This window comes from Mastigoproctus giganteus, chromosome 10, assembly GCF_048544385.1.
Source record: "Mastigoproctus giganteus isolate SK-2022 chromosome 10, ASM4854438v1, whole genome shotgun sequence".
Classification (NCBI taxonomy): Eukaryota; Metazoa; Arthropoda; class Arachnida; order Uropygi; family Thelyphonidae; genus Mastigoproctus; species Mastigoproctus giganteus.
This window is the reverse complement of record NC_143584.1, coordinates 206,645,919-206,672,680: the sequence shown is the minus strand read 5'-3', so window position 1 is coordinate 206,672,680 and position 26,762 is coordinate 206,645,919. Positions and strand designations below refer to the sequence as shown.

Below are 26,762 nucleotides of genomic sequence, written 5' to 3'. Positions count from 1 at the left end.
CTGGAATTTGGGGGCTGGTCACTCACACACTAGCAAGGCTTTTGTGGATTTATTGGATGATTGTTTTCTACATCAGCATGTTCGGGAGGCAACTAGAGAGTAATACTCCTGATTTGATTATCAGTAGTGATTCTTCATGCATTAAGAATCTGCAGATAAATGAACCACTAGGTGGCAGTGATCACAGTGTTCTGAAGTGGGATTTACTCAAAGAGGTAACTACCATTAGGGGTAAAGGGAAGGGGTATTGCTTTCGTAAAGGCGACTACGGTGGACTGAGACAGTATTTAAATTCTATACAGTGGGATCAACTGATGATGTTACCAACAGCAAATTCAAAATGGGAAGCATTCAAAGAACTTATCTTGGAAGCTACTAGGCTTTACATAAAAACTAAGAAATATTGTTCAAGGTTTAGGCCTAAACGGATGTCAGATGAACTAATGAGCAATACGGCAGAGAAGAAAAATGCATGGGATACATACAAATTAACATGTGACACAGAAGCCTATGATAGATACAAGTTGATCTTTAACCAAGTTACAAAGGAGGTTAGGAAGGCGAAGGCAGATTACGAGAAATCCTTGGCAAAGGATGCGAAGAAAAACAGCAAAGAGTTCTTTACTTATGTAAACTCTAGAAGGAAGGGGATGAATCAGATTGGTCCACTTGATATCGATGGGTCAACTGTTGATGATCCTGCTCAGGTAGCTAACAAACTGAATGAATATTTTTCATCGACATTCACACATGAAGAGTTATTCAGCGAGGGGAATGCCAGAGGTGTATTCAACTCTGGCAGTAAGCTAGAGAATCTTGTAATAACTGAGAGTAAAGTGGAGGAGAAATTGTTGAAGATAAACACAAGAAAGGCACCTGGGGTGAATGGAATCTATCCAGTTATATTAAAGGAGGCAGCAATGGAAGTAAGCAAACCCTTAGCCATAATTATGAGAACTTCCTTGGACTCAGGGGAGGTACCCATGGACTGGAGATGTGTAAATGTGACCCCAATTCACAAAGGAGGATCAAAGGCTGACACAAGTAATTATAGACCTGTGAGTTTAACTTCTGTTCCTGGAAAATTAATGGAGGCACTGGTTAAAGAAGCGCTGCAGGATCATCTAGACAAGACTTCAGTTATAGCTCGGACACAGCATGGTTTTGTTAAGGGGAAGTCTTGCCTGACCAATTTGATTGGATACTATGATGCAGTCACAAAAGAACTGGATGCAGGGAATAACTTTGATATTATATACTTGGATCTTAGAAAGGCTTTTGATACTGTTGCAGATGGAAGACTGCTGCACAAGTTGGAGCAGTGTGGCATTGGAGGCAAATTGCTGCTATGGATAAAGGGAGTGGTTGAGGGGGAGAAGACAGAGTGGTAATCAATGGACATTGCTCATCGTGGACTAATGTTATTAGTGGAGTCCCTCAGGGTTCAGTATTGGGTCCTTTATTGTTTTCTGTATTTATAAATGATATTGATGATGGTATATCAAGCTTAACGTCCAAGTTTGCAGACGATACGAAGGTTGGCAGGGTTGTCAAGGACACTACTGACACTATGCTGCTGCAACAGGATCTGGAAAGGTTGAGCAGATGGGCTGAGAGGTGGCAAATGAAGTTTAACATTGACAAATGTAAAGTACTACATATGGGAAACAGCAACCCCAGAGCAACGTATCAACTCTGTGGTACTACACTGACAGTGGTAGAGAATGAAAGGGACCTGGGGGTGGTTGTGCAGGCAGATATGAAGTTCTCTGAGCAGTGCAGATGGGCTGCAAGAGTAGCTCATGGAGTATTGTCAATGATATACAGGAATTTTTCCAGCAGGGATAAGGAGGTGATTATTCCATTGTATAAGGCAATGGTCAGGCCACACCTAGAGTACTGTATACAGGTCTGGAGGCCTCACCTCAAGAAGGATGTAGAGCTGCTGGAACGAGTACAGAGAAGGGCAACAAGATTAGTGAATGGAACAAAGGGGTGCACTTACGAAGAAAGGCTTAAGTTTTGCGAATTACAGTGTCTGGAGACTAGGCAGCAGCGAGGTGATCTGATAGAGGTGTACAAAGCCATGAATGGTTTGAGCATGCTCAATGCTGATGGGATTCTTCCTCTTGCTCAGAATAATCACCTGAGAGGGCATAAATTCAAATTGAGGAAAGACAGATGTAGGATAGATGTGCGGAAATTTGCCTTTAGCCAGTGGGTGGTTGGTAGGTGGAACAGACTTCCATCCCTTGTCGTGGAAGTTGATAGCCTAAATAAGTTTAAGGCTTGGCTGGACAGGTATTTCAAACGAACAGAGGGGTGAAGTGGAAGTAGTTATTTTTTATTTATTTATTTTACTTTAATTTTTTGGCTGATGCTGCATAAGCTTGCTTTCTTGCATCAAATGCCTCTACTAATGCTAATGCTAATTCCTTTAAAAAAAATATTGGAGAATCTACCAACTATAAGTAAATGCAGTTTTGTACTGCCAGCTGCATTGCAACATAACAGAGTAGTGATTCTTTGTTTACTTAATTTTCCACCATTACAAGAATCCTCAAACAAGTTTTGTTTGGCAGCAAGTTATAAAATATAGCAATATTGTGCAGATTAAAAATATCCTTTGCTTCATATTTTTCAAGAATGGATCATACAGAACACAACCAGTCTGCCAACTTTTATTTGTCATCTGATCTAGACTTCTCAAAAACATTTTGAGAAAGTAAGTTATTCCTGCCCTTAAATCTTAGAAACCAGTCATCATTGCCATTGCTAATTCTGTGTTATTGAGCTAGATAAGCAACCTTTTCTTGCAAAATTGGATCTGATACTGGAAAATTAGATGCACACATTTGTTGGTACCACTTAAAGTTTTGTTTCAGGCTCCAGTAATTTTGCATCACGAATTTATTTCCTGTTTTTTATCACTGCTCCTGTGTTATTTTTTCAGTTCTTCGGTATCTTAGGTAAAGGGATTTTGTATTCTTTTGCAACATCTGTTTTATTTTGTTCCATTCTGTCAACATCTTGTTTAATTTCTGGGCTTGATTCTTTCTGTTTATGCTTTGTTGTCATAACTGATAGATGTTTTAATATAAATAGTCTGAATTAATTTAAAGACCCAAATTCCAAAAAAAAAAAAAAAAAAAAAATCAGCTCAAATCCTTTTAAAAATGGAATAGATTATAACAAAAAACTCTCTGAACGTGGCACATCAATTGCAACTGACCTGCAATTGATGTTTTTCAGAGTATTTGTTTCTACTACCATGAAGTGGCTTTTTTACATAAAAGTAAATTAAGTCAGTTCTGTCTTTCAGGAAATGTGGAACAGAGTGGTAACACATGTGCATAGCACATCTGTGGGGAAATAATAGGACAGTTGTGCTGAGCTTTGTATTAACCATACAAAATGACATTATTCATTTCTCAGGGTAAAAATGGACTTTAATGCATATTAACTGAATTTTAAAAATTCAGTTAATATGCATTAAATAAACAATTTAATTTTAAATAAACATTTATTTACATAGATAAGCTTATCCTTTTGCAAGGGGAATGATATGTGCATTGTACAAACAAGAATTTTATATAAAATGAGGTTGTATTAAATGAGATTCTACTGTGGCTATTATTTTGTATAATGAAAATTATATAAATAAACTACAGAGACAATGTGCAAAAAACAACCTTCAGGTATTTCTGGTTTACCTGCTTTATTACTATCATCTGTGGTTGAAGCAACAACTTTAAATTAAGCCATAATAACAGTTGATTTATTATTATTTATTTTTTTCAATCATCTATATTATCCTGGTCTCATTAGAGAGTTACCTGAAATGCAATTAGACACTATGTTAATGCAAGTGTTTTGTGACAAGCTTGCATATCTATAATGAGTAGCAGTGCTAGAAGGGAGAAATGTCATCCTCTTGAGTGGATTGCAAATATTAAACAGCAAATAATATTCTCTCTTTAGATATTATATACAAATTTGTTTTAACGTACAGTTCCTGTACATTGGACTGCATAGCTAGTATGGCAACAAAAATTAAACTCTGCAATCTTTCTTATTATTATGTGAGACACAATCATCTAATTGATCAAGAAATGATCAAACACGCATTTCAGAACACACACTTGACACAGCTTGTTATGGATGGTGGTATTACAACCAACAACTGAACCAGATTCCAGCCCTGTTAGCAATATGGTATGGTTTCATTGGGCTTAGGCCTCCATAGCCAAGTGGTTGGGAGTGCAGTAGCACATGCTCTTTGAGTAGACTGGGGTTCAAGCCCCTGACTGCTAAATATGGTTGATCTGCCAACCCACACTGGACCAGTGTGGCAGATTATGGTCTATTTCCCCTTAACATCAGTTGCTGGGGAAGCTTCCATTCTGCAGTGGGTTGATGATGACTGCAATTTATCTTTTTTTTTTTTAGGAACACCAACAGTGAATAGCAAAAGAGCGGAAAAACATTACCTAGTGTGACAAATCCTTGTTTTTGCTTTCACGTTGATGAGAGGACCAAAATACGTAAAAAAAAAACAGCATGAGTCCACCCTGCCAGTTGTTATCAATGCAGGCAGTGGTAGTGGTATGGGGTGTATTTTTATGGTGCACATTGGGGCCCTCCTTGATACTAGAGGAGTGATATCTGGCTGCCACAGGTTATTTGAAAATAGTTTCCAACCAGGTGAATGCAGTTTTTCATGGCTGCAGTGTATTTCTCTGAAAATGGGTTCTTCCAACAGGATAATGTATTATGTCACAAGGCTAGAATTGTACAGAGCTGGTTCCAAGTACATAGAGTGAATTCAGCCTACTATGATGGCCTTTCCAATTGAGCATCTGTGGGATGAGGTAGAATGAGTTCTTTGCAGTAAAATTTTTCTGCCATCCAAGTGCAAAAACCTTGGTACAGGTGAGTCAGTGTCCCTGTGGCAGGCTTTCAACACCTTTTGATTCTGGACTTGGTGCATCATGGCCTTAGTTTCCCTTGCACCATAAAAAACCAAAATCAATCAACCAACCTCACTGAGGTCCATAGTACCTTGAATTCAGGCTGTTTTGAGGGCTAATGGAGAGGAGGGACGGAGTTACTGAAGGAGTGCTCCATTTCATGAAAAGAGTAGATGTATCTAATAAAATGGCCAGTCAGTATTAAGTGGTTTTTCTACTTTACCTTCTATTTGAAAACATCTAGATTATAGTTCTGTCACCAGACCAAAATGATTTACTTGGAGAGCTTTTAATTGGTTTTGTGCAGAGGTGTAGGATTTTCTCCCAATTCACATTTCTCATCCTGCAAAATAGTGACCATAATATACATGTGGTTTATTGACACAGTGTACACACCACATTCCTTAGTTGCCTATGTGTTTATCTAAAACAGCTGAACCCAACATGTTCATTATCTACCATGTGTGTTATTTGGTCTAGATGAAACACTTAACTAATAAGCTTTTAGTTATATAAAGTTTCAGATGTACTTAGTGTGTTGGAAACATTGCAGCAAAACAGTTAGACTTCTCTTTATTACATGCTTTATGAAATACATGCTGGTTGCTTGTTACTTATGTGGTAATCCATAAAAACAAATATGGAAATCAAGCATCAGAAAAAGTCGCAAAGAAGAAGTAATGCTTGCGAGATTACGAATTGGGCACACTCACCTTACGCTTTATCATATACTAGCTAATGAGAATCCCCCCTCTCTGTTTTCAATGCCAATTTCAAATTAGTGTCAAACACATCCCATTAGTATGTCCGCACTTCAGAAATTCCAGACTACTTTGCTTCTAAAGTCTGTGTAATAACCAGAATCCACCTACCCTACAACAGATATTAGATAACTCCGTTAAATCTAGAGGAACTGTTTAATTTCATTCGGAAAATCCGATTTGACAAACGAATCTGAAAATAGTTACAAAAAAAAAAAAAAAAACCTGGAAAGACACATCTTAGCCTTGATGCCCTTGTGTCTTAAAACCCTTAATCAACAACAACTTATGTGGTACACTAGGATACTCTCATATCACTACTGTTATGTGTATCACTTCCTCTCTTTGAAAGGTATTGGTATTTAAGAGTTGAGTCATTTTTGTGCCCTGTTGAGATGAGTATGTGGATGAAATGAAGTTAATATTCATTGGAAGTGGATAATGTACAGCACACATTAATCAGGAGCCAAAATGTTTTCATTTGATATATCACATGCAAATATCATAGTGTAATGTGATATGTCAAAAGAAAACATTTTGGAAGTGTGTACCTTTTTTGTTTATTTAATACTGTATTTATTAAATAAACTGCAATCTAGTTCAACATAAGTTTTTCTATTGAATCATCAGTTACTCTGTAAAAACATACGATGAATTCAGACATGATGGATGACATACATACGTATAGTGCAGCCAGTGGTTGGGTTTTCTCCAAGACATCATTGACCACAACAGTATTTGCACAAACTGATTTTATAGTCTTTAGCTGGATAAGTGATTTCAGTGACATTACAATATGATCCTAATGGATTTGTTTGTTTGGACTGCCACATGGTATGTATTATGAAACTTCTTTGTCTGATTTATGAGGGAAAATGGATTTTTCTGACTTGCTACCTCTCCAAGATAGTCCTTACAAATATCACGGTGGCTACAACCAATGTTTTTCCACACACCATTTGAAAAAATTCTGGGTTTAGTTCCTATCTAGAAGGGAGGGAAATTTTATGGACTGTTTTGTATAATCACTGTGAGGCCAAATCAGTCTGTTTTTGGTGAGCATTGCTTGGTCCTCTCCATCAGAGAAACTTGATGTTTCATCCTGAGATCAGGCAAACCAGTAATAGAATACATGTAATCACAGACACAATATATTGATGCTTAATGGCCTCACTGACCTGCCCCAAGTACCAGACAAAAATTTATAAATATGTGATTATAGAATACAAAACTGTAAATGTCCTTGAATTTTAGTGAAAAATGAACTCCATTAATTAACATATTGACTGCTGTATGAGTTGAATACAACCCACATAAACTTTTGGCCACATCACAATGTATAAATTAGGCTGTGATTTATCTTGGTTGCCATGCACAGAATTGTACACTGTTGAAGACAGAGATGAAGACAGGTGGAGGGATAGTAAACAACTGTACCAGTATGTCTAACATAGAAAATATAAGAAGCATGCTTCCACATATAAACTCTCATGACGGTCCAAAGAAATAATTTTTAGTTGATTTTTAATGAAGAAATCTCATATCAGTGTCTATGGAGCATTGCTCTCTCCCTTAACAGCAGTCAGTATGCTAACTTTAAAAAGAAACCAGTGTAAAAAAATGTAATTAGTAAAACATTTATGCATTTTATGTTTCAAAATATTAATTCCTGAAATAATATACATTTAAGTACTTCAAGTAATGTACATTTATAATTCTTCACTCCTTCTTGAAGTATAGTACACTTAATTTCTATCAGTATGCCCACCTAATGCCTATTAATATACTTAAAGCTCCAAATTCTATTTTCTTAAATGTACAGAAGTTTTCTTTTTAAGTATGTTTAATATCCTTTGATATAATTAGTTTATCTTGCCAATTTTATTTACTTGTCACTGTTTTAGACAAGAAAAATAATTTAAAAAAAAGTTCTTATTAACTTAACAGAAATTAAATTTTAAATAAAATTATATTTCGATATATTTTGCAGGGTGTAACTGGGCATGAAATGTGCCATTACTTTTTCAGTCCAGAAGTGAGGTTTGACTGGGAAAGTAAGTAATGTTTTTCCCTTTTTTGTAGATATTCTAGTTAATAAGACTAAGAATCATTATCATTTATAGATGGAAGAATTTGTTGAGCACTGACACAACAAAACTGTAAATCAAAATATTATCCTTTAATTGTGATTAACATTGTGCTAGTGACTGGTGATTATTTGCAGACACTTCAGTATCACATCAGTAATTCTGAGTCTCTTAAATGATCCAAGGTCCCAATTGATGATTCATCACGTGCCATCTGCTCACTCCAAATGAAGTAATTTTAAAAGGGGAGGGACTCAATTGTTAAAAACTTGGAATATTTTATATTATGAAGACAGATGTTACAGAATCAGAGTATGTGTGTTTATTGCAAAAATTGGTATTACTGTTAGGTCTCATTTCTAAAACTGCCTAAAGGATGCCTGCATACCCATGTGAGAACTGAAAGTTTAAAGCAAAGATGAACTGAGCACTTGGTCACAGAATATAAGATCATGCTTGAGGAATGCCATAAAATAGGTCAAAATGTTATTGTCTCAGTTCTGGCCAGATGAGAGACTTATTAAGTTCAGACTTGAGACATTGTAATAGCATTTGAAAATTTTTTGCAGCATAGCCTGCTCTAGTTGGTAGAAGAAATTTATTTAGTAAAGATGGAATTTATATGAACAGAGAAGATGGAGTCTTAATGACAATGACATTAAGAGTAGGAGATCTGCAGATTTACTTAACAAGTACAGATCAATGTTACAAAAAAGTCATCAGTTAGGGTTAAATTTAAAAGTATCTGCAATTCTGCCCAGACACGATAGGAGGGAGTATATGATGAGAGCCTTGTCAATCAATTCAGCCCTGGAGGTAATGTGCAAGGCTCAAGGGGTAGAATTTTTTTCAGCCTGGTCTGTACTTGTTAATAGGAGAGATTGTTTCTACAGGGATGGGATACACTTAAATAGAAAGGGTGCAAGAATATTTGCTGATGCTATCGAGGCAGTGTTAATTGGGTTGGAAAACTGCTAGCTTTGGGGGATACAAGGACTAATAGATTAACAGTAGCCACTGGCAGAGGTGAAAGTGATTCTTGCACTGCTTCTATTGAAATGAGCAGCAGCCTGGAAAACAAGATGCAGGGTATTTCAGAGACTGCTGGGAGTCATTGCGGTACAAGTAAACACATGGGTTGTGTTAGGGTAGCTAAGAATAGGAACAGGTGCATGTATACTTGTGTGTACACCAATGCTAGGAGTTTGGTAAATAAATTTGATTAATTTGAGCTAATTGCTCAAAACCAGATATTGTTGGAATATCAGAGACATGGTGTCGCAGATATAAGGAATGCAGAACTGGAATTTGGGGAGTACAAAGTCTACAGAAAGGATGGATAGGAAGGGAGGAGGGGTTATGCTATTAGTTAAGAAACACAAAATCCAAGGAAGTGAAGCCAATCGACATCGCTGGACGGTGCAGTGTTGAGTCAGTTTGGTGTGACATAAGCATTGGGAGATCAAAATTGAGAGTAGGGTGTGTTATAGGCCTAATGACTCTGATGAGTATAATAAGAAACTGTATAGGGAAATAGAGTGGGCCAGTAAATCAGAGTCTTATAATGGGGGATTTCAATTTCCCAGATATTGACTGGAATTTGTGGGTTGGTAACTCACACACTAGCAAGGCTTTTGTGGATTTATTGGATGATTGTTTTCTACATCAGCATGTTTGGGAGGCAACTAGAGGGAGTAATACCCTTGATATGATTATCATTAGTGATGCTTCATGCATTAAGAATCTGCAGATAAAGGAACCACTAGGTGGCAGTGATAAGTGTGCTGAAGTGGGATTTACTCAGAGGTAACTACCATCAGGGGTAAAGGGAAGGGTTTTTGCTTTCATAGAGGCGACTACGATGGTCTGAGACAGTATTTAAATTCTATACAGTGGGACCAACTGTTGATGTTACCAACAGCAAATTCAAAATGGGAAGCATTCAAAGAACTTATCTTGGAAGCTACTTGGCTTTACATACCAGCTAAGAAAAGAAAGGTTCAAGGTTTAGGGCGCCAGTTTACACAGAATGCTCGAAGTTGGAATCATATGTGGGGTCTGCTGCTGTCTTTACAGACACCACTACATCGGAGCAGAGGTGCCTCCGTAGCCAGGTGGAAAGGAGCAGCAGTGCGTAGCACACGCTTCTTGATTAGACCGGGGTTCGAGCCCATCACCACCAAATACGGAGGATGCGGAAGAGTTAGAGAATGACCACCACATATCCCGGAGCAATATGGCCTTAGTTGCTAAAAGCCAAACAACAAACAAACATCGGAGCAGATTCTCTCTGAATGCAGCATATTTACTGCAGAGCTGCATGCTATAGAGTTAGCCTTGGATCACATTAGTAAATGCCAATACCAACGGTTCATTTTATATTCCGATTCTCTGTGTGTTACAGGCTTTAATAACTGTGAAATATAATTCCCATCTAGTTCTGTCTTGCATTCAGCAGAAGATTCACTTTCTCCATGAATGTGAATATGATATCTGTTTCTGTTGGATTCCCAGCCACATTGGGATTAGAGGAAATGATTTGGCTGAATCAGCAGCCAAATCAGCAATTCCCAATAATAATCGCTGCCTGTCAGTTCCCTATACAGACTACAGGCAAATAATACACCAGAAGATACACTCCCAATTGTAGAGTTTGTGGAATAGACAGACTACGAATAAATTTTATCGTATAAAGCCTGTAATTGAACCGTGGCAGTCTAGTCTGCACAGGAATCGTAAGGAGGAAGTTGTTCTTGCCCGGACCCGCATAGGACATAGTCATTTGACACATTCGTTTTTGCTGAGGGCTGGTGATCCTCCTATGTGTGAGTCCTGTGACACAATTTTATCAATCAGACACATTTTAATTGACTGTCCAGTTTTTAGCAATATACGTTTTACCGCTTTTAATCATCTGACTGAGCCATATACACTCAGTCAGATTTTATCCGACAATGACAATGTGTCTGCTGTTTTTAGCTATTTTAAATCAATAAAGGTTTTTACTTGTATTTAAAATTGACATATTATTGTTATTTCTTTATTGATTTATCTTTTCTAGATTTTATACCTTTGTTATTTTATATCTTGACTTGGTGACCTAAGTAATGAGGTCAGTGAAAGTTTAAATTTTTATATATCACCTGGTTTTTGTGCATTATAGCCTTAGTTGCTGATGCGGCAATAAAACCCAACAACCAACCACCCATCAAGGTTTAGGCCTAAATGGATGTCAGATGAACTAATGAGACATATGGCAGAGAACAAAAATGCATGGGATACATATAAATTAATGGGTGACATGGAAGCCTATGACAGATATAAGTTGGTCTGTAACCAAGTTACAAAGGAGATTAGGCAGGCAAAGGCAGATTATGAGAAATCTTTGGCAAAGGATGCAAAGAAAAAGAGTTTACATAGGTAAAGAACTCTAGAAGGAATGGGATTAATCAAATTGGTCCACTGGATATTGATGGTTCAACAGTTGAGGATCCTGTTCAGGTGGCAAACAAACTAAACAAGTATTTTTCTACATTCACACATGAGGAGTTATTCAGGAAGTGGAAGCCAGAGGTGAGGTAAACTTTGGCAGTGAGCTAGATGATTTTGTAATAACTGAGAGGAAAGTGGAGGAGAAATTGTTGAGGATAAACATAAAAAAGGCACTCTGGGTGGATGGGATCTATCCAGTTATATTAAAGGAAGCAGCAGAGGAAGTAAGCAAACCCTTAGCCATAATTATGAGACCTTCTTTGGACTCAGGGGAGGTACCCATAGACTGGAGATGTGCAAATGTGACCCATTCACAAAGGAGGATCAAAGGCTGACACAAGTAATTATAGACCTGTGACTTTAACTTCTGTTCCAGGAAAATTAATGGAGGCACTGGTTAAAGAAGCACTGCAAGATCACTAGACAAGACTTCATTATAGCTCAGACACAGCATGGTTTTGTTAAGGGAAAGTCTTGCCTGACCAATTTGATTGGATACTATGATTCAGTCACAAAAGAACTGGATGCAGGGAATAACTTTGATATTATATATTTGGATCTTAGAAAGGCTTTTGATACTGTTGCACATGGAAGACTGCTGCACAAATTGGAGCAGTGTGGCATTGGAGGCAAATTGCTGCTATGGATGAAGGGATGGTTGAGGGAGAGAAGACAGTGGTAATCAATGGACACTGCTCATTGTGGACTAATGTTATTAGTGGAGTCCCTCAGGGTTCAGTGTTGGGTCCATTGTTGTTTTCTGTATTTATAAATGATATTGATGATGGTATATCAAGCTTAATTTCCAAGTTTGCAGACAATCCAAAGTTGGCAGGGTTGTTAAGGACACTACTGATGCTGTGCTGCTGCAACAGATCTGGAAAGATTGAGCAGATGGGCTGAGAGGTGGCAAATGAAGTTTAACATTGACATATGTAAAGTACTGCATATGGGAAACAGTAACCCCAGAGCAATGTATCAACTCTGTGGTACTACACTGACAGTGGTAGAGAATGAAAAGGACCCGGGGGTAATTGTGCAGGCAGATATGAAGTTTTCTGAGCAGTGAGCTACTCTTCATTGACAAGAAGTAGCTGCAAGAGTAGCTCACGGTGTCTTGTCAATGATATACAGGAATCTTTCTAGCAGGGATAAGGAGGTGATTATTCCCTTGTATAAGGCAATGGTCAGGCCACACCTTGAGTACTGTATACAGGTCTGGAGGCCTCATTTCAAGAAGGATGTAGAGCTGCTGGAACGAGTACAGAGAAGGGGCAACAAGATTAGTGAATGGAACAAAGGGTTGCTTTTACAAAGAAAGGCTTAAGTCTTGTAAATTAGTGTTTGGAGACTAGGCACCGGCGAGGTGATCTGATAGAGGTGTATAAAGCCTTGAATGGTTTGAGTGTGCTCAATGCCGATGGGATTTTTCCTCTTGCTCAGAATAATCACCTGAGAGGGCATAAATTCAAATTGAGGAAAGACAGATGTAGGATAGATGTGCGGAAATTTGCCTTTAGCCAGCAGGTAGTTGGGTGGTGGAACAGACAGGAAATAAATTTAAGGCTCAGCTGGACAGGTATTTTGAATGAATGGAGTAGTGAAATGTTTTTTTTTTTTTTTTTTTTTGGCTGATGCTGCATAAGCTTGCTTTCTTGCTTCATATGCCTCTACTAATGCTAATATTATAAACTTAATGAGTGCATTGAGGGTGGTGATCATCTATATGCACAGCTGGAGTTGGCAAGCAGATCAGAATGTGTTCTTTTGAAAGACATGATTATCCAGACTTGTTTGTACTTCTGGATACCACTCACCTAAATGCAGTCAGTTTTTTAGCATCTAGATGACTCCTTTATATATTAGCTTGTTAGGGATCCTACTGGGGGAGGGATCAATATTCTTAGCTTGGTTATTACATTCATGTGCTGTTAAAAAGGTTTAGAGTTCAGAAACCACTAGCCAGCAACAAACTTAACATTTTGGTATGGAGGGATATTTAAGTGGATATAGCAGTTGATAAGGGTAAAGGAGCGATTTTCATTTTGTTTAAAGCCATATTAACTTTGTATATATTTCACTTCAGTTCAGTGGAAGCAGCTGAAATTTCTAAGAGATAAACATGTGAAATGTTTCAGAAACTAATTTTAAATACTTTGCATCATTTCATAATTTTAAAAGATGAGTATAAAGAGGAAACAAAAATGGATTGCCAAAAAATATTGATTAATTTGGTATCATAAAAGCAGATTATCAAAAGAATCTGGTAAAGAATATCTGATGTCCACTATAGCAGAGCAGTGAGATCAATATAAATGACCCCAAATAGATGGCTAATGAGTTAAACAAGTATTTTGCATATACAGGGTGTCTCAAAAATACACGGCATAACTTCAGGAATGAGTTCCTCACATGTAGACAATAAAAATATTTTATATCAATATAGTTCCGGAAATGCTTGGTTCCCGAGTTATTAACTGGAATGTCTTATCTCCCGCAGGTTATTTCCTTCATCACATGATACAAGGTACATGTGGACATGTGTTTTTGTAAAGGGCGGCACCTAGAACATCTGTTCCACTCCGCCTCGCATCTCTGTGAAGAACAGTATCAACTACAATTGGGCCAGATGTGTGTGACGTAGGTTTGTGTGTATTATGTGTGTGTTCTGTTGTTGTGTATGGCCACTTGGCTACCCAGAAGCATCAATCACCTGGACATATGATTCTGGGTACTCGTCCACATCACGGGAAGGTGGGCCAGTCCCAGTAATGCACGTACTGTGATACAAGGTATAGACAGAATCTGGTGGTTTTCCATTCCGACCATGTACTGAAATTGGGAGCAAGCAGATATGCACTTTATGTATGGTTTGGCAGACGGCAATGCTCTGGAGGCTCGTCGTTTGTACCATGAAAGGTTCCCAGAACGAAGATGTCCAGACAGGAAAACAGTTGAAGGTATCCATTGCCGCCTTTGTGAACATGGGACCTTTACACCTCGTGATGCTGATCATGGGCGACCAAGATCTAAGACTCCTGAAGTAGAGGAGCAGATTTTGGATGTTGTGCATACCACTCCTGGCTGTTCAACATTAGACTATTTAGAGAGTGTTGCAAGAACACCAACTGTATCCTTACCATCTGTAATGGGTACAGGCCTTGTCATCAGCAGATTACCCTGTGCGAGTAATGTTCTGCCAGTGGTTCTTGCAGCAGTGTGGTACAACTCTTCACTTTCCTGCTTTAGTGATATTCACAGATGAAGCACAGTTTACACGAGACTGAATCCAAAACTTTCACAATTAGCATGTATGAGCTGAAGAAAACCCACATGCAGTTCTTCCATCACATCACCAACAGCGGTTCAGCCTCAACATCTGGGTGGGTGTTTTTGGTGATAAGTTATTTGGGCCCCATGTACTTCCAAACAAACTCACAGGGCAGGCGTACAGAAACTTTCTGGAAAACATGCCTGATATCTTGGACGCCACGCCACTGATCATTCGTCAACAATCACACTTCGTGCACGATTGAGCTCCCGCACATTTCAGCCACCTAACCCACAATTACCTGAATCGAAGGTTTCCTGGTCGGTGGATAGGTAGAGGTGGACCAACTACCTGGCCTCCACGCTTACTGATTTAAACCCACTAGATTTCTTCTTGTGGGGTCATTTAAAGTCATTGGTGTATTTGACTCTGGTAGCTGATGTGGAAACTCTGCAATCAAATTGTGGCAGGTTGCGAGACAATACGAAATATGCCAGGAATTTGGCATAGTCTTCACGAGACGTCGATGTGAGGCCTGTATTCAGGCAGAAGGTGGACATTTTGAACAATTACTATAAGGTGATGTGAATGGTTAAGTGTCATAGACAGACCTTCAAAACTCAGAAACCAAGCATTTCTGGAACTATGTTGATATAAAATATTTTTGTCTACATATGAGGAACTCATTCCTGAAGTTATGCCATGTATTTTTGAGGCACCCTGTATATTCACACAAAAATATACTTTTGAGGGTATATGAATATTAGTTCAAATAACAATTATTATTCAGCATTAAATGAATTGATTAATTAAAAAAAAAAATACCCCTTTGGCAGAGAGATTATCCTTGGTTTAAAAGTGAAGAAAGCACAAACAGCTGATTGCATATACGAGGTGCTACCCAAATGTTCCCGAAATTTGATTGTTGTGCAGGAACTATGTCTAGTACGGACTTGTGGCACTAGGTAACATTGCATACATCCTTTGTGAATCGGTGTGCCATATGGCGTTGGGCTGGATAGTCATTGAATATTTATGCGCAGTTCTTTGGCAGTGTGTTTCATGTAGTTTGCGATGGCTGATGCGAGAGAGCAATGTGCTTGCATCAAGTTTTGTTTCCTTCTTAACGATACAGCAGCAGAAACCCATAAATTGAAAAGTTTTTGGTGACAATGCTTTAGCCCAGACACAGACCTACTACTGGTTTAACCGTTTTAAAAACAGCTGATTTTCAGTTAATGACAATGATTGCTCTGGGCATCCATCATAGAGCACCATCCCAGAAAATGTCGCAAAAGTCAACTCAGAGTTCTACTGCAACGTCCTGAGATGGTTAAGGGAAGCCGTCAGGAGGAAACGTCCAGAGAAGTGGTGCACAAAGAACTGGGTCCTTCATCACGATAACGTGCTGGCCCACACATCTCTCGCTGTGGTGCAGTTTTTGGCATCCAACAACATGACAATTGGCCCCCTGCGACTTCTTCCTCTTCCCAAGAATGAAAAATCAAGCTGAAGGATTGAAGATTTTACAGTGTAGAGAATATCCAAACCGAATCACAGGTGGTGCTGAACACTGACGAAGAATTTTCAGGACGCATTCAAATCATGGGAGAAGTGCTGGGATCAGTGTTTGCTCTCTCAAGGGGACTGCTTTGAAGGTGACATTGGCGAATAAGACCCAGGGTGAGTCTAATTTATTTTATAAATACCTTTTGGGTAGCACTTCATATCTGATTATATTTAAATAATTTGTTAAAGAGGTTACAGAACCCTTATCTATAATAATAGAGGTATCCTTGGACTCTAAAGTTCTGAAACATTGGAAATTGGAATCCCCTATACAGTACAGGTTCTAAAAGTGATGTGGGAAAATGTAGACCAAATCTGATTTTGGTGATAAGAAAGATTATGGAATTTTGGGTATGAATGGGTAGTGTTGTTCCCAAAGGTATGCTAGAACCTTTGTTTATAATTTTCATTAATGATATTGATGATGGTATTACAAGTTTTGTGTCAAAATTTGCTGACATTGTGGTAGGCTGGATTGTTAACAAGAAGAACCAGGATATACTGCTGCAGCAAGATAGAAAAATTATACATCTATAATATCAATCAATCAATCATTTAATGCTAGTAAATGTCACTTTCTGAATTTTTTTTACAGTAATCCCAAAGTGAAATTTTTCAATTAGAAATAGCATTTGCAACACTTAAACATGAAAAGAGTCTGGGGGTTATAAAACAGTCCAATATGTAGCGTTTTGAACAGTTTAATAAAGCTGCTAAGATAGCACATGAGGTATTGGCAGTGATGTATAGAAATTTTATCAGTAGATAAAAAAATCATAATTATCCTAAATTACATGGCTAGATTGCATCTCTGATACTGTGTACAGTTCTGGAAGCTGCATTTCAGGAAAGATGTCAACTTGAAAGGATACAAAAGCAGGCAGAAAGGCTAGTTGTGGATGCAAAGAGATATTTTTACAGGTAGAGACTCCAGCTTTTTAAACTGAAAAGTTTTGGAATCAGTCTTTATTTCACAAAAGTGAATCAGTCTTTATTTCACACAGTTCTTTTAAATGTTTTACACATTTAAAAGAATTGTGTGAAATAAGAATTAAGTTTATTATATTTTTTTTGTGTGTGTGTCTGAGTTTCAAACTCTATATATATTATTGTTTAATAATATTTATTTTATCTTGTTCAGAGATATTAGTGAAATTTTGCCTTTATACAAAGGGTTGGGGAAAGAATTTTTGGCAGACAGGTAACAACTTATTGTCATGTTGATTGCATTCCTTCAATACAATCATGACCATCTGTATAACATTTTTCCATACCCATGGTAGCCAAAAAATTTCATCTGCAGAGTGATTTTCATTGGTGTATATAAGAGACCATTCTATTGCTTATAAGATTTATTGTCTGGTTTCAAAATGCAGAATCTGGAGAGGTTTTCATTTGGTGAAAAAGGCTAAAGTTGCAGGTACTGCCAAGAGTGTGCTTGATCAAAAAACTTTGGCAAGAACTATGTAACTTGAAGTTGATGCTGATTGCTGCATTAAAACTGTGGTAGTAGTAGTGGTGTTAATAGTAATAGTATTACTGCTTGTCCTAATACTATTTGCATCTGAAAGTGTAGCCATGTCATCCATTGTCTTGCATTAAAATGCAGGATGCCATGCCTCTGTAGCCAGGTGGGAAGGAGCAGCAGTGCGTAGCACACGCTTCTTGATTCGATCGGGGTTCAAGCCCATCACTACCAAATACGGAGGATGCAGAAAGGTCAGGGAATGACCACCGCATATTCCTGGAGCAATATGGCCTTCATTGCTAATGCTCCTAAAAACCAAATAACAAACAAACAGCAGGATGCCATTGGACAACTCCTGTTGTACAGCTTTGGAACTGGTGGAGCCAAGAAACAAAGTGGGACATTTACACTTATTGCTTGATTTAATTATCTTGCAGCTTTGACCTATTCCCCAAAATGTTTAAATATTTCATTTTAAATGCCTTCCATTTTGCAACTGGATTTTTGAAAACAGAGTACACCTTGCATAGGCATTCCTCTGCCATATACAAGAAAAACTGCTCTACAGATGGAATTTCCCAGTTATACCATAGTTATTGGAAAATGTTATACAGGTGGGTGTTGATTATATTGAAGAAATGTTGTCAATAACTATGTGATAATAAATAATACTTTCCTGTTATTTTCTGGTTGCTACTACTTTTTTTTTCCCTGACCCTCATTTCAAAATCTATATATATATTTTTTAAATATGATTAATTTTTGATTACTTAATTTTTAGCTACTGTAGAAACAATGAAAGTGGTGGAAGAAATTGATGCAAACACTTTAATATTTCACCAAGTTCACAAGCGGGTATGGCCAGCTAGCCAAAGAGATTCCCTTTTCTGGTCTCATATCCGTCGTGTTCCAAATGAGGAAGATCAAGATGCCCATGACATTTGGATTGTTAGCAATCAATCCACAGATCATTCTTCTGTTTCTGTAAGTTTAATTTGAATGTCTATTATCTTTAAATATGTAACTTAAAAGTAAATGTTGTCTGTTTATAAGTGTCAGTGGACAGGATGTTAACCCTAGAAAAGTAGTCTGATTCGCATAAAACTTTGCATAAAAATTTTAATCATGCCAGGGACTGCATAGGTTTCAAAATGGTTGCTGTAGTCTGTTTCGTGAAGCAAGGAGGGTGTGTCATAACTATATCTGATGCATACAGATATTTTTGCACAGTAAAAGAAATTGAAACTTAGTTTAATGGTTTTTTTATAAAATTTAAATTATGCTATTGAGAGTGCTTGTGCAGCACTCTCAACCGTGCTCGCCGAATTGATTGAATCAAAAAAGAAATGTTTGACAAACATCTAAACAGAATTATTTATTGCATTTATTCAATTTTTTATTTCATTTATAGGAAAAATTAAAAAAGTGTGCAATTTAAACAAATTACAAAAAAAAAAAGAGGAGACAGGCATAACGTCAGTAAGTTTTACCTCTCGAGCATCGTTACCAGAATTGACACCTTCAGCTGATAAGTACGCCGCTGCGGAGGTTGAGGGCTGTGGAGATTTAGAAGGGGTCAGCCGCTCAACTATCCAAAAGAACATATTAATGGATGACTGGACAGTGGCTTTTTTCTTTTCATCGTAGATTTCTTTGTAGCAAGCAAGCATATCATTCACCCCTCTGTTAACTTTTAAGAATCATTCACTGTCAGGATACATCTTCCGAAACCTCGCCATTGCCACCTCTCTGGTGATGAAGCGTCTTGGCTTCTCATTTGGTTCGTCTTGAGCTTCGTCAGCATTTTCTTCTTTCACGATCACTGCCTGCAAGTCAATAAGTTCTTCATTAGATAATTCCTTCTCTTCTTCCTCTATTAACTCCTCTGTGTCTTTGGCTTCAACTTCCAACTGAAGTAGCTCTGCAACCTTTACAATCTTATCTACAACCTCTTCATATGATTCATCTTTTTCAAATCCTTTGAACCCTTTTATGTGCCATGGGCATATTTTCTTCTATGCACCATTTAAACAACTTTTAGTAATTTCTGCCCAGGCCTTATTGATGTTTAAGAAGGTGTGGTAAATATTGTAAGATTTCCAAAAGTCTCTTAACATAAAATTTTTCTCATTGTCTACCACAGATAATGCCTGAGCAAATGTACGTAAATAGTACACTTTTAAATTCGAAATAACACCCTGATCCATAGGTTGGATGAATTAAGTAGTGTTTGGCGGTAGAAATGTGACTCATCTAGATGCGTAGGATGTCCATGGGGAATTATCTAATAGATGCAAAATCTTGAAAGGTCTTTACAATATTTTTCAACCTCTGGAATGAAGCAGCATTTAAACCAATCCTCAAAGAGAGATATTGTTATCCATGTTCTCTGGTTTGATCAGAAATGCATGGGTAGGGTGGCTTTATTGATGCCCTTAAATGCACAAGAATTTCCAGAATAGTACACAAGCAGTGGTTTTTATCTGTAATCTCCCACTGCATTAGCCTCAAACAAGAACATGGCCCTATCTTTTGACGCCTTGAAACCTGACATTGTATTTTCCTCTTTGGCAATGTATGTTCAATCTGGCATTTTCCAATACAGAGCAGTCTTGTCAATGTTAAAAATTTGCTGTGTTGAATAGCCACCTTCATCAATAATTTTTTCCAATGCATCAGAATTTCTCTGCAGCTGCAGAATCAGCATGGCAACATCACTGCATACTTTAATGTTGTGGAAACCAGTGTGATGTTTGAACCTATTAAACCAACCATTGCTTGCTACGAACTTGGTGGGTTCCACCGTACTTATCCTTAATATCTTAATAAATACTTGTTGCTTTTGCTTGAATGGTCATTAGAATCAGGGGCACTCACATCTGAATCTGATTTTCCATCCATATTATTAACAGCTGTTCCATCTTCAATATAGCACCTGAACGCTGTTTTCTGATTACTGTTGATCTTAAGTGCATTGATCCTTTGACAGTGCACGTATAGCATAGTCCTTCAAAATAGTATTCACTGTTGAAGCAGCGAGACCTAATTCCCTTGCAATAGATGACAAACTTTGTCCTGCTTCGTAATTCTTAATCATTTTCATCTTCATTCCTAAATCAATTTTGTTTAGTTTCCTGGTACTGCCAGCACTTGCACTTTCTGTTGGTCCCTTTCCCTTCACCATGGTAATACGTAAATAGGAATGAAGAGAAGTTTCTGAAAATTTGTTTTTTATATGATTGAAGATTTCAGTGAAGGGGAACATATTTCACCATAATAGCGTAAAAACCCACACAAATCCAGTTATCAGTATTATTGCAAATGCAATAAGATCTAGGTTACTACCCGTTTATAAATAATGCACTAACAGAAAAACCCAATAAACTGGAAAGTGCATATTGTTTTTGTTGTTTTATGGTCGTGATCTCCAGAAACATGCTTTAGAAAAATATCACAATGGCATTCAAAATTGATTCTTATAATGGAACATATGATAATGATGAAAGTGTAGTGAAACTTCCATTATAAATATGACCTTTTAGAGAGATAAATAGCATAGTAATATAGCGAAATTTTCAACTTCCAAGGACTTGGAACGGATTACAAAAAAAAAAAAAAAAAAGGTTAGGTTATTGTGAAAATATCGTAATGTTGAACCCAATAACAACAATGCGTTATTAGGTTCACATTAAGATATTTTCATGATACATCCATTTTTTTCTATGGGATGCAAAATAAGTTTCCACAATTTTAAGTTTGCACCAACCAGCAAAAACTTATGTAAAGTCAAATTTCCATAAGTCAAGTATTATGTAAGTCAGGAAGTTCCTGTACTGAATGCCAAACATTGCACAACCATTGTTTTTTGCTTCAAATAAATTTTGTTCCTTTTAGACTCAGAAGTACAGAGGTGATGTTTTTAAGCTAAGCTGGACATGGAGGAACAACTGTCCTGTTGAGAAAAATCAATTTATTACATGAAACTTTATTTAGAAATCAAAGTCTACAATAATGTTTAGTCTAATTTTAACAAAATTCAACAATTTCAGCCCAAATGTTGGGATAGGGGAGTTTAAACAACAAATAATTTAAAACAAAATAAGCAAGATAGACCCTAGTTTAGTTGAAATACCCTGTACATTGTATACTGGTTTAAAAAAAGATGCCTCACTTTTTAAAATGAACATTTTTTTTCAATATACTTAATGAATTAAATAATGATTTTAGTGGTTAGCATAGTGACTTGATGTTGCCACTGCTGGCAGCTTCCTGAATCATTCTTTTACAAGAATAGCATCCATACTAGAACGTTTTTCTCTAGCAAAAAAAGTTTATTCTACTGGTAGTGTAGCACAAGTGTAGCATGATTTTTGCAGGAAATTCAATTGTAAGGAAGGTCCAAACAGATTGATCCAGATAACTGACAATAAGAAGGTAATGGCCACTTGACCTTGTTATTGTCAGTATCATGTTAATGAAGCAGTTGCCAAGGTTCTAAACCTGTGAAATGTCTGTCATAAAAATTGGCTACGTCATGGCTTTTAACTAACAGGATCCTAAAAAAAAAAAAAAAAGATCTGGCAATGTTTCTGTATAAAATTATAATGCACTAAAAATGTTAGAATTAATTTTTGTGCTGTCCACTGCTACAATTCCTGCAAGAATATCTTGTAATTCTTCAAAATATCTGGTTTTATATTAGTATTGGCAAAATGTTGCAAAGGTACAAGCTTATAGCACCACCCAAATGAATAAAATAAAGTGACCAATATCACTTTCCCCTCCTTTTATTTACTTGGTTCTCTCAAGTATTTATCCAGTGACTCCTTAAATAAATTTTCAACCTCCACAAGAATACATGGAAGTTTATTCCAGTAGTTAATCACTCTGGCTAAACGAAATTTTGAACATCCAGCTATAGTTATCCCCTCTTAATTTAAACTTATCCTCTTGTGTATATCACAAGGGTGGGGATAAGTGACTAAGTATAAAAATTCTCTTAGCATTTAGTTTACTCAAACCTTTCAAGACCTTAAGCACTTTGATCAGGTCACCATGCAGTTACCTCATTTAGAAACATTTGACAAAACTCTTGATAAATACCCCTTTGTGCCCTTAACTGAGCTCATTGCTTTTCTCTATACAGTCAGTCCTCGTATAGCACGATAGTTGTGTTCCTAGAAACCCTCGTGCAATATAAACAACAGGCCCACGGGAAAAATGGGGTTAGGTGCTGACCACCCAAGATTGAACACACATTTGTAACGAAAACATTATCAAACACAATAAATAATCGTAATAAAATACTTATGAATTTTATTATGACTATGATGTAATAAAATATTGTTGATGCTTTTGCTTCTATTGTAAGCAAACTTGTTTTTTGTTTGATTTTCTATCCAAACAGATGACAGCCGTTCCATCTCTTCCAATTCTTTGTGTCTTAATCTAATGGATTTAATTACACTTTGAGTTGTTCCTGCTATGAAAGTTATTTTTATTTTCTCTGCATTCTTTGTAATTCTCGGTGTTGCCTCATTTAGGCCTGTAGCACTTGCAATATCACATGGTCTTTCATTTCGCTCAAAGCGTTTCACAATTTTGTATTTTTTTTCTCTATCGACAAAGGCAGACTGGCCATAAGCCTTATTGGGGGAAACCCCGGTGGGCTGGAGGCCGGTGTGATTTTGGCCATAAATGCTAGTATGAGGCCACTACAATTTTCCTGGGTAAGAATTTTTGATCCAGTCCGCCTCTGTTTATCGATATTGCTTTTCTTTTTTCTCTCTGAATCTGTAGTGTCTTCACAAGGACGCTTCCTTTTCACACCTTTTAAGTATTTTACCCATTTTTAAGAAATAAAGCACAATTACAAAATGAGGAGGCACGCTTGATACCCAAACTAAGCTGTGTGCGTGTAGCAGCTGAATAAACAATATCATAAAGGCAGAGATGCACTATTAACACCTCACTAGCTCACATTTTACTAAGCACATTTCTGGGGATTACTACCATAAAAAAATAAAAACAATTTCCAGTTGCATTTCTGCTAGTGGAATCTGTTATAAACTGGTAGAAAACTCGATCTAATTGCATTTGCGATAATACCAATAGCTGGAATTATGTGGGTTTTTAAGCTATTATGGTGAAATGTGTTTTATTAAAAAACATAAATACATTTTCTGAATCTTCTCTTCATTCTTGTCGTTGTTGTGTTCAGTTGGGGTGATTCCGCATTCGACTGGCATTTCTTGTAAACACAAAGGCGAATCGTGCATAAGCGAATTCGGTTCGTGTTATATACGATATCGTTCCCCTATTTATAAATCATGTATGATCGAATTCGTGTAGTGTAAACACGTGTTATACAAGGACTGACTGTACCATTTTCAACAGGTCCACATCTTTCCTAGAGGTATCTGAGCATATATGCAATATTCAAGATGCAGCATAACCATTGCATTTTTTTATAATGCAATAATCACTTTTTCTCCATCTGGCAGATTTCTTATATATCATTAACCAAACCCCATGAACTCTCCTAGCAGTCTGTTTGCATTGCTCAGAAAACTATATCAGAATGTATAGTTATCCCCAAGCCCTTATTATCAACAATCTTGAGCTACACAAGTTTCATTTGGGTTGCAGTAATCTATGAATATTAACACCTAAATGCTATTTGAAACTGTCATTTCAGCTGCCCATCCAAATAATTTTTTTTTTTTTTTTGTCTTGTTGAAAAAGCATACCCCAATTACTGGTATTAACTACCCTGTCCACTTTTGTATCATCGGCAAACTTAATGTTCAACTTGAAATACCGGTGTCAATATCATTAATGCATATTAATTAGTAAGGGACCAAGAATCAAACCCTGTGGGACCCCACTCATATTATTAGTCTATGAAGAACAGTGACCATTTCTCTTCCCTGTCTCCTACCACTTGACCCATTCCTTTCATTAACTTATCCTTAATGTCACATTGCTCCAAATTATATTTAGGTCTGTATCAGAAGCTTTACTGAAATTTAATCAAGTAAATGATGTCAAAGATATATTCCTTCTATTCAGCTCTTTACTGACAACTTCATAGTATCTAATTAGATTAGTCAGATATGATCTTCCCTTAACTCTTTAGGTACTGTGCTTGATTATAGTTGGGAACTGTATTTGTCATTAATAGTCTGCATTAGACTATACATGAGCCATAAATTCAACAGGCTGTGTACTTTGATTGCATATAGCAGAACTAATAACACTTTATAAAAAGGTGTTCTGTTGGCTTTCAAATAAACCATCAATTACAAATATTGGGTGTCATAATAGAAGTTTTTGTCTATAAACTATGAGCATGTCACATAGCTCCATAGCATTACTTCAAAGTGACATATAATCAGTTGACAGTGACAGATCAGACAGGTTGTATTTTTATTCCTGCTGAAATGTTTTCTCATATGACACCATCAGAAATATATGGAAATCATGAATCTTATGATGAAGATTCTGAAAATATTTCTTCTAATAAATTAGGTTAGCAATGATTAGGAACTCCAGTGTGTTGAGATAGGTTCCAATTCTGATAGAGAAAATCAGACAGCCTAAAATATGTTTGATGACAGTAATTTGAGAATTAGGAAAGCAGTGTTTCCTGATGACTGTAATGATCTGAAAGAAGTTGGCATTTTTTGGAAATTGTTTATAGAAGTTGCAAAATGACTAGTTGAAGAGAAACACTTATACCATTAATATACTTGAAAATGTGACTGAAATTTTGCACTCATTAGGACAGTCAAAGAAAGCATTTGTTTCAGCAATTTATTGTTTTATTACTATGCTTATGGTACATAATAAGAAACTGTCTTAAAAAAAAAAAAAAAAAATTGGTCAAATAAGGTTTTTCTGAGATTATGGCAAGAGATATTTTTCTTTTCATTCAGAATGCTATATTTTATTCTTAATGAAGAACAGGAAACAGGTGATTATATGCACAAGCTGAGATCTGTGCTGAATATTCTAAGCAAAAAAAAATTTTGGACACATCAATTTTAAAACTTGTGCGGTGATGGGAGCTTTACTCTGTTCAAAGGAAAACTTGAAAAAAAAAACCAATACATTTGCACAAAATTATATAGATTTGGTGTAAAACAGTTTTAAGTGATATAAAGACTGAATATATCCTTGACCTAATAGTTCACACTGGACCCACAACTGAAGTACTAGTTAATGCAAATTTAAGTGTCAGCAGGGCTATTTTTAATACATTTACTTCTAGTCCCTTCTCCATTATTTCTTAATCTATTAAGAGTATATTATATCAATTTCAAATTAAAGATTTTATATTAAACGTTGACTTTATAAGTCAATTCCTATTTTTAAATCAAAGGATGACATATATCCAAGGCTCAAAGAACAGATTTAGCACAAAAACCTGACAATTGCAATTTACATTACCAATTTCTTAAAATTCCATGTACATTTTTGACTTATTCTAGAATAAGTCAAATTTGACTTATTCTTTACTCGGCCTTGTAATTGCATAAAAGTATCGGTAAAGGTTTCCACGTGTTTCAACTCCGCTAACCGTTCGTAATTTTCCCGCCTTTGTGATACGATATACCGTACTAGATAGCGTTAGTTGAACTTCGTTAGCAGTTAAATTGTACGTTTAAATAAATACATATAACGACTTAGATTACAAACGTAATATAATTAATTTTATTTAACATAATTAATTATACATATAACCACTTAGGTTACGTAACATAAATAATTAGTAAAAACAAATAATTAATACATAACTTGATACGAAAGTTATATAAAGGGATTTCGCAGATAACACTCGTTACTGAAACGTAAATATTTCGTAGATAACACTCGTTACTGAAACGTAAATATAGCGTTATAACTGTGTTTGGATACAAGTTTAGGATTTAATTTTGTACAGAAATCGAAATTTTATTGAAAGTAACTCTAAATCATGACTCAAACCAGAGCAGCAAAGCAAAGGGCTCAAGCTAATGGGAATGCTGTGGCCCAGGGGAGAACTGAGGGGGGCAGTTGTCCTCTGAATCACAGCCTTGTAAGATGCACTATTTGCTTGATGTTTGCGGAGCAGTCAAGTATGGGACATGATACTGCCATGGG

General features: G+C 36.6%; 1 protein-coding gene across 2 annotated transcripts in view; it reads left to right on the top strand.

Annotated features, from left to right (window-relative positions):
- The window catches only part of cert (ceramide transfer protein), a 137,990-nt gene that overhangs the window by 100,940 nt on the left and 10,288 nt on the right, over positions 1–26,762 (top strand). For both annotated transcript variants that reach the window (XM_090383530.1, XM_090383531.1), the window contains exons 10-11: positions 7,722–7,785; positions 18,400–18,602. In XM_090383530.1, the coding sequence (XP_090239656.1) occupies positions 7,722–7,785; positions 18,400–18,602 (267 nt within the window). The remainder of the gene's footprint in view (positions 1–7,721; positions 7,786–18,399; positions 18,603–26,762) is intronic.